Source organism: Zalophus californianus, chromosome X (genome assembly GCF_009762305.2).
Source record: "Zalophus californianus isolate mZalCal1 chromosome X, mZalCal1.pri.v2, whole genome shotgun sequence".
Lineage (NCBI taxonomy): Eukaryota > Metazoa > Chordata > Mammalia > Carnivora > Otariidae > Zalophus > Zalophus californianus.
Genome location: NC_045612.1, coordinates 88,471,788 through 88,480,730, shown reverse-complemented (window position 1 = coordinate 88,480,730; position 8,943 = coordinate 88,471,788). Strand labels below are relative to the sequence as shown.

General features: G+C 52.2%; 2 protein-coding genes across 6 annotated transcripts in view; one reads left to right on the top strand and one right to left on the bottom strand.

Annotated features, from left to right (window-relative positions):
• Positions 1–2,028: 2,028 nt before the first annotated feature.
• Positions 2,029–4,467, bottom strand: NDUFB11 (NADH:ubiquinone oxidoreductase subunit B11). Its single transcript, XM_027607397.1, has 3 exons — positions 4,056–4,467; positions 2,418–2,548; positions 2,029–2,255 (listed from the first exon to the last, which is right to left on the bottom strand). The coding sequence occupies exons 1-3, from the start codon at positions 4,260–4,262 to the stop codon at positions 2,129–2,131; spliced, it is 465 nt and encodes a 154-aa protein (XP_027463198.1). The 5' UTR covers positions 4,263–4,467; the 3' UTR covers positions 2,029–2,128.
• A 125-nt stretch (positions 4,468–4,592) lies between these two features.
• Positions 4,593–8,943, top strand: part of RBM10 (RNA binding motif protein 10) — a 29,477-nt gene continuing 25,126 nt past the window's right edge. For 4 of the 5 annotated variants that reach the window (XM_027607331.1, XM_027607330.1, XM_027607327.1 and 1 more), the window contains exons 1-2: positions 4,593–5,083; positions 7,093–7,234. In XM_027607331.1, the coding sequence (XP_027463132.1) occupies positions 4,819–5,083; positions 7,093–7,234 (407 nt within the window). In that variant the 5' untranslated portion in view covers positions 4,593–4,818. Of the gene's footprint in view, positions 5,115–7,092; positions 7,235–8,943 lie in introns of all 5 variants that reach the window. The other variant, XM_027607329.2, reaches the window with a different exon arrangement.

Sequence of the window (8,943 nt, the reverse complement as noted above, 5' to 3'; positions counted from 1 at the left end):
TCTATTTGAGAGAGAGAGAGAGCATGGGCAGTAGGGGCAGGGGGAGAGGCAGAGGGAGAGGGAGAAGCAGACGCCCCACTGAGCAGGGAGCCTGACTTGGGACTCGATCCCAGGACCCTGAGATCATGACCAGAGCTGAAAGCAGACGCTTAATTGACTGAGCTGCCCAGGCGCCCCTGTATGTACATTTTAATTCAATGGTCAGAACAAAGAAGTTCTGAGGTGGCCGGTTGTGGCTGGGAGGGGAGGGAAGGTGGTATCGTTGCCATCAGGAAGGGAGCAAAAATATGGATTTTAGGATTTAGTCCAAGTGCAGGCTCCTGTTTGGCCAGAATGGTTTCTTGAGGTCCTGGGAGCTGGATGAGGAGGCAGAACTGGGGGGAACTGGAGGTGTGCAGCCTCAGTAGCCGTAAGCCTGAAGGGCACTGATGGTAGGGCACAGTCCCTGTACCAGAGGTAGCAATATCACATTTCCCAAGCACATACTGTACCAATCCGTGCCCTAAGCGAACGGACATGCCTGCATACCTGCCCTCATGCAGCTTACCTCCTGGATGGGGTCAGTGGGGGATAGGTTCTCCAGGCCGATGGTAGGGTATGGCAGCAACAGGCTGAGGTTTATTATAGGGAGTAATCGCCCAATATACTCAGGTACTTGGGTGGCTGGGATAACACGGCCGTCTCACTTTCAGTCCCAGTAACAGCAGGCTGGAAGGTGGAGAGTGCTCCCTTTACATGTTGGGATTCTCTGCTTTAGGGCCTATCCTCAGCTTGGGAGACAGGCCCCACAAGGAAGCACTCAGCAAGTGCAGTTGCTCACTTCCAGGAAGGCTCTACGTGGACGTTGCTCCCACCTTGGCCACAGGCCAGTGGACTAGGGCTCCTCCTGAGACTCAGTAGCTAGGGGTAGAGACATCACCTCTGAAGTCCCAAGCAGGAACAAGCACAGAGATGGTAGCAATGAGCATGTGATGTGGAGTTCTGAAGTATGGGCTGTGGAACAGGGCCCCCAGGGAGACGGCAGAGATGCCAAGGGCATGAAGGGGAGCCCAGATGTCCAGACTTAACAGGGATTTAGGAGAGACTCCCTGGAAAGAAACAGACAGCTAGAGCAAGTCTACTGAGCTCCATCTTCCAGAACACAGACAGACACAGGGGGCAAAGACAGACAGAGCCTGAAAGAATGAGCCCCTGATGCAAGGAGACAGCCTATTCCCAAAGAATGTGCAAGGGGAGAATTCCAGAGGGGAGAGAGAGAGCGAGAGCGAGCGAGCAAGCAGGCAGGCAAAGACACGCATGCATACACAGAGATGTGCATCTTGTATGCGAGACCACCCAGACTTGGGCAGAAGGGAAGAGAGGGGCATCCAGACTCACCAAGACACAAGACAGGCAGAAACTCCAAAGCGCAGAGAGAAACAGAGAAGGTGGCGACGGAGACAAACGCTCATCCTCGTTAATAGAAAAGCCCTACTCTGCCACACCACCCTCAATCCCCAGTCGTTCCGGCCCTTCTTCTAAGATGGTTGCCACTGACTTCTTCCTATATGCCAAACCCCCATCCAGAGGAGCCCTGAGCCACCCTGTAAGAAGCCCGGACTATTCTGCTGGAGAGGGATGCCACATGCAATAAGACTGAAGTGCCAGACACACGAGTGAAGAAGCCACCTTGGATGTCCATCCCAGTTAAAGATGCCTCCAGCCCCCCTGCCACCATCTGACTGCAACCACCTGAGGCCCCAAGAAGAGCCACCTAGCTAAGCTCAGTCGACCACAGGACCATGAAAGGTAATACTAAATTGTCATCTTAAGCCACTAAGTCTTAGTGCCCCCTCTGTCTCTCTGTGCTCTGGAAGATGGAGCTCAGTAGACTTGCTCTAGCTGTTTCTTTCCAGGGAGTCTCTCCTAAATCTGTTTGTTACCCAGCAACAGATAACCAGAACACCGAGAAAAGGCTGCAGTGGCCTTTTAAGACCTGACATCCCCATTCCCACATCCCCCCGCCACAACAAAACCAACACCAGCCAGTCAGACTTTTAGTCCCTTTAATTAGGTGCTCTGAAGAAAGGGCAAAATGACACGCAGGAGTGGAGAAGGTGATGTTTCTTGAGCCCCGCTTGGCAATGGGTCAGTCCTCATCCTCCGGCAGCTGGATCTTGCTGGGGTCAAAGCAGTTGGATTCCATGATGGGGAGGCCATTGGCCTCTCGGAATTTAACAAGCCTCTCAGCCTCTCGGCGGGCCCACTCCTGCATTCTGGAGGCAGCAGCACGGGGGTAGACATGAGGGAGCCTCACTGGACACCAATCCCCATCTTAGCTCCCCAATCCCCACTGGCACAAAGAACAGGATGCCTGGCACAGTCCCCTTCAACCTCCACCCCCACCCATTCCACTCTCTTGGACACCCCCCATGCACCTGTAATCAGGCAGATAAGCTACAAAGGTGCTGCCAAGGACCAAGACAACGGAGAAGCCAAAGAAAAAGACGACCCGCATGTTCCAGACGTCCACAACAGGGTCCTTGTCATAACCGTGGGAGTCTGGGTTCTGTGGCAAGAAGAAGAAGAGGTCAATGAGGGCTTCCTGTGGCTCCACAAAAGCCTTTTTGCTGGCACTGCATAAGTTGGTCTCCAATTTCACCTCAGACCAATCTCCCCTCTCTCCTTTAATTCCTCTTTCTAGTCTTAGGAGTTGTCGACCTCCTTCCTACCACAGGGCCTTTGCACTTACTGTTCCCTCTGCCTGGAAAGCCTTTCCCCCAGATCTCGTCATGGCTAGATCTGTCTCCTCACTCAAAGTGTTGGCTTCATAATCACTTCCCTTAGGAGGCATTCCCTAGTCACCTTATCCATTACTTGTCTTAAACTACAGGAAATTGCCACTTTTACAGGTTAAAAATGGTTGAATATTGCCAACTTCCTATGGTTTCACCTAACAAAATTACCCCCACCCCCAAATCACTCCCCATCCACTTATCTTGCTTAACTTTCTTTCTAGCAGTTATTAGTTTACCAAGGTAGCATCTCCCCAGGTCCTATCACATTATCTTATTACACTCAATATTACTGTTTCCAAATATTTTACATGTTTATCTTCTGTGCTCTCCACTATCGTACAAGCTGTACGAGAGCAAGGGATTTATCTTATTTCCACACTGCTGAACCCTTAGGGCCCTGAACCGCACCTGGCATACAGCAGGCCCTGGCTCCTTACTTACAAAATGAATGGATAAATGAATAAGCATCCTGTATATCCACGCCAGAGGACAGTACTGAGGAAGAACCTACTGTGTGCCATACACAAACTTCCCATATCCCAGGGAGGCGGAAAGTAGCAATAATGATTAACACCTTCTAATGCTGAATACCAGGTGCCGGCAGCTGTTCTGAGCACTTTGACTCATTTAATTACATGAGGCAGATGTAGCATTTTATTTTCTAGAAGGTGTCCTCATACTTTCCCCATTTTACAAAGAGGCACCAAGGAGTTAAGCTACTTGACCAAGGTCACAAAGATGAATAACTGTCGGTGCTTGTATTCCAACCGTGGCATTCTGATTTCAGAGTCTCTGCTATCACCACAGCACAGCGGACCTCATTCCGCCACACGTTCAGTTATGCGAGTTTGGGCAAGTCACTTAACACCTTCATGCTTCAGTTTCCTCATCTGTAGAACAGGTATGCTAATAGTATCTACTTCAAAATAGGGCTGTTTTGAGGATTAGATAAGATAACGTACGCAGAGTGTTTAGATTATTACTATTATACATGGGTGTTTAGTATTATTGTCGTTATATTATATTGCTTCTAACGTGTTTTGAGCATTGCCCACTTCAGGTTTTGATACCTGTCTGCAAAATAAAGCCAATCTCGCCGCTGGCCCTGAACTGAAGATTACCAGGGGACAAAGAAGGAAATCAAGCTAGGCCAAGTTCCCAAGTCTTCGAGGATTTCACCAGCAGCGCAATCCTCAGCCGCCTAAGAATGTCCTCTATCGCGCCCCGTCCGCCGGCCCCCGATTGACCCTTCTGGCGTCCGTTTCCACTCCCTCTCACCTTCTCATAGAGGTTTTCGTCCTCCGGATCTGGGTCCTCCTGCCAGCGTACGGTCGGTTCCGGCGTCCGCTTTCCAGCCACAGCCGACGGGGCGATCACGGCCCTGGACGAGCTGGATTCCCAGCGAACACGGGCTGCCGGGAGCCCTCGCGTCGCCGCTACTGCCAAAAAGCGGCGAGCGCACAACCCCAACAGCCCGCCCGCCATGACAGATTGTGCTGCCGGCTCTCAGGGGCGGAGACGGAAATGCGACTATGCGCAGCTGCAGTTGGCCCGAGCGCGACAATTGTCGCTCCGCCCCCGCTGCACTAAATAGGTCCCGAGTCTGGATTTGGTTTTCAAATGAAGTGAAGCGCTGAGCAGCCCTCTTTCCTTCCCTCTGTCATGGCCTCCCGGGGCGACCATTTTCCTAACCTCGGTCAGGCTAAGGAATTTCTGGCTGATAGGTCTGCCCATTTCCTTGATAAGAAAGCGTTGACAGTTGGGTGGATACAGGTCCCAGCCAATGGCACGGAGATCTCCCTCACCCTTTGGGGAAAGGGGTGGAGCTTCCGCTTGTCTTTCATCTTTGAAGGAAGCCAAGCTTCTAAAAAGCGGGCCTCGCGCGATTGGCCAATAGCTACTCCTTTTCGCGACTTGCGAGCGTTCGCAAGGAGAATGGGGAGGTGGCATACACTTGCCAATCAGAGCCGGCCAGGGCTGTCCGTCGGCGGCCGGCGACCAATAGACGAGGGCGGCCAGAGCGCGCTCCCTTAGTAGGTGGATGGTGGTCGAAGCGCCGGCTCCCTTCTCCTCGTCGCCATTTTGTGCTGGTGATTGCGGCCGGCTGGGAGTAGGCGGCAGTGGGTTTCCTGGGGAGGGTAGCGCGCTTGGCGCTTCTCCCCTCCCCGCTTCTCCGCCCTTCTGCCTCCAGCCTCGGACTTGGCGGTGGTGCGGGCCGGCTCCGGCTGAGCTGGGAGAGTTGGAGGAGGTGGCGGCGCGCCGAGGTGATGTCCGGGAGCCCTCCCTTGACAGCCCGGGCCGAGAAGGTGAGCGTCGTCGCTGGTCGTGGGGGCGGAGGTAAGGGGCCGGGGGCGGGCGGGTGCGGAGAGGAGGCGCGAGGGCGGACTACGGGACGTGGGCCTGGGCTACGCGCGGAACCGAGGGATGCGTGCATGGCCTGAGCCCGGGAGGGGGTGTCTTCCCCCCCCACTTTTGAGAGCGGAGGCGCGTGCGCGATTGGGGCACAGAATGGGTGCACGCGGGTTGGGGGAAGGGAGGGACCGATGGGAGTGGGCTTCCGTGGCTTACTGTGTCTGCGACACCGAACTTTATCCGTGGAGGGGCTAAGGTCTTTATCCATAGGGGAGGGGGTGTACTATCTGCTCTGTGTGACTTGGGTACTTACCTATCCATCGGGTAGCATTCTGTGGCTCTGGTCCTTATTCTTGGGTGGGGGAGGAGGAGGAGGAAGAAGAACAAGAACAAGAACGTCTCTTTGACTCTGGTCTTTATCCTTGCAGTCTGTGCTGTAACTCCGGTCCTTATCCATGGGGAGGGGTCCTTAGCCATAGGGAGTCTTCCTGGGACTGGCCCTAACCAACCCACTTGCTAGCGGGGAGGGAGCGCAAGGAATGTGTGTATGACTTTACTGCCCCTTTGGGAAGGGGTTCGTATCTGTGACTCTGACGCTCATCCTTTGAAAGGGCCTCAGTGTGTGATTATGGCCTGTAATCATTGTGGGTTCCTGTCTTGCGATTTTGGCCCACAGTTATTCGGGGTGCGTGTCTGTGACTTTGGTCCCTATCTGTTGTGGATACCCGTGTGTGACTCTGAGCTCTTTGCCAGAGTCTACTGAGGGTTTTGTATCTGGCTCTCATCCACTGGGGCCCCTGGTTGTGAATCTAGCTCTTATCCATCTGGGAGCAGGCAGCTCTGGTTCCCTGTGGCTTAAGGAGGAAGAGAAAATTGGTTGTGTGTATACATGGAGGAAAGGTGTGGTGGCAACCTAGTGTTGGGCAGCTGCTGTTAACTGCCTAGCTTTGCCTGATTCCTGCTCAGAGGGTGGGGCCTGAAGATTCTGGGATACTTCTTGGTGACCCCTGGCCAGGTCACGTGGCTCTGGGGACTTACTTAGTTCTCAGGGCAGCCCTGAGGGTTGGGTGAAGTGACTGCCTTTCCATCCCAGCAGAACAGCACAGGGGTTGGGAACAGCCTCAAAAGGGCTCTTTTTGCCTCTGAATAAGTTGGACCCAGAGCCCTGGGGAGAGAACCACCTTGGGACCTGGCTGCGCATAAGAGACAGGGCGCATAAGAGACAGGGCTCGAGGCTGAGCCAATTGCAGAGTGAGGGCCAAAGCTGTGTTGGCCCGGAGCCCAGGGAGGCGTCAGCTGTCTCCCTGCCAAGTTAGCCCCTTTACCCTCTAGGCCTTTCGTGGTCTTCTGCTGTCTTGTAGGGGGCAGCCAGCCTCTTGTTGGGAGGATGAAATGGCACCTGGGGCCCCATGGAAGGAGCCTGGTGGGCGCCTGCAACTCCTGTTGTGAAGTCTTGCTTCCGTGCCTAATGTGCCTGATCTTAGGCAAATCATCCAGCACCGAGAACCCCCTGGGCAGGTAGCTCCAGGCTCAGACTTGTCTACCAGTCTCAGATGGCAGAGCCGTGATCACAGAATAGGTGGTACCACCAGGTCTCTCTGCAGGATGCTCCCTCTCTGCTGAAGGCCCTGCTGTTTCTGTTTTATTTTATTTAAGTAAGCTCTACGCCCAGTGTGGGGCTTGAACTCATGACCCCGAGATCCAGAGTTGCATGTTCTACTGACTGAGCCAGCCAGGCACCCGTGGCCTTGCTATTTTAGGGCTGTGGGCTGTAGCTTCATGTGTGTGGGGAAAGGAAGGAGCCGGCCAGGTAGGGGCTGCCTTCCCACTCTGGTCCACAGAAGCACCAGGAAGTTGGGAAATAATGTCCCTGGGCTAAGGGACAGCAGAGAGCCTTGACAACAAGGGTTTCTCAAGGAGGCCCCAACTGCCTTGACCCCTTTCTTCCTTCTACTCTCCCCAGAGTCCCTGCAGGAGGCATCACCCAGGCTGGCAGATCATGGTGGCAGCAGCGGGGGTGGCTGGGAAGTGAAACGGAGCCAGCGGCTGAGGAGGGGCCCCAGCAGCCCCCGCAGGCCCTATCAGGACATGGAGTATGAAAGACGGTGAGTTACCCACTCCCACCCCTACCAAGCATCCTAGGCTTATCCCCGTGTAAGGATTGGTCTAGGAAGGTGCTAGGAGGGGACTTCCGGGCAGAGGAAACAGTGCAGCAAGATGATTGGTTTCTGTTCAGCAGACATTTACTTGGCACCTGTTGTGAGCCAGGACCTGTGCTAGACTCTGGCAGTGCAGTGGTGAGTGAGACAGATAAGACTGCAGCCTTCTTCCTCAGGGTCTCACAAGAGAGACCACACAGTTTACAGGTGACTAAGAAATAGCTTGATAGGTGCCATGGTTGGTTGTGGAGTTGGGAAAGGATCAAGAGAAAAGGAGGAATGGAGGCAGAGGTCCAGATTTCCAGTTTGGGTGACTCATATTCACCAAGGTGTGGACAGCCACTGCAGGAGGAGAGGCAGAGGTGTGTGGCAGGTGGGTGATGGGTTGTAAGTGCCTGTGGATTCTCAGGGGAGAGGTGTGGGCTATAGCTTTGGGTTGGAGGGATGGGTGGGAGCGGTCCTTTCAGAGTCACGCATTTGTGCAGGATAAGTATGGGGCAAGCCAGGTCAGATAGTGAGAGACTTCAGGACAAGGTGGGCTGAAGCCGGCAGGATATTTGTCTTAGAATGGGACACTCTCGTGTGGTTATTTTTATTTTATTTTTTTTTCCCCGTGTGGTTATTTTTAAACTGGTATGAACAGGAAACAGTTGGGACACTTGGTAAAATACAGAGATCCTGGGCCAACCCTCACCATCCTGGTAGATCACTCCAGTTGATTCTCATGCAGATGATCTATTCCTGACATATTAAGAGTGCCTAGGAAAGTAGACCTAATGCTCCCAGAAAGCCTCTGAACAGAGTCAGTAGATTTATAGAAAGTCAGGGGGGAAATAATTTTTTAAAATGTCTTACAAAGGGTTTCTTCTTCCACCACCCCCCTTTAAAAATGTTTTCTGAAGAGCGAGTCCAAATTTGAGATGGGGTCATCATCTAGTGTTATTCAGTCTTCTTAAAAAAATGTCTTTTGAAAGCATTCAAGTTTTGGGTGGTATTCTCTGGAAATGCTCTGTGGCAGTTTCTGAGTTTGAGTAGGTGACATACTTCCTTCAGACTTTATAACCAAATAAAGTCACTGTCTTTCTTTTGGCTTTCAAAAGACCTCGAGTGCAGAGGTTTAAGTTAAATCATACCTTTTCAGTTCAAGGTGGGTTTCTGTCATAGGTCACTGCAGGGCCTTCTCTTGCCATATTTTTTTTTCCTTTTTATTTCCAATTCCAATAGCTGTCCTGTTTGAAATGTATCCGTCTAAAATATGTGGCATTGTTTTGAGTGTCCCTGTTTTCAGTTTATACAAATGACAGAGAGCTACGGTTTTCCTTCTGTTTCCTGAACTTTGTATTACTCAGCACTGCATTTTTAAGATCTGTCTCCATTGCCATGTGTATATTAGTGCTTTGCTCCTAATTGGTCCCAAGGACACCATGGTGTATGCCTGTTGCCTTTTACTTAATGATTCCCTCAGGATGGGTACCTGTAAGATTCATCACTTTTTTGTCTTGTAATCTGTGCATTCAGAAACCTCTGTTCCTGCCTCTGGATTACAAAGATTGTTTTCACTCTATAGTTTTCCCTTTCACGTTCAGATCTTTAATAACATTTAAGAGTACACTTTTGAATATGGTATAAGGTAGGTTCTGGTTTTGTGTTCCTCC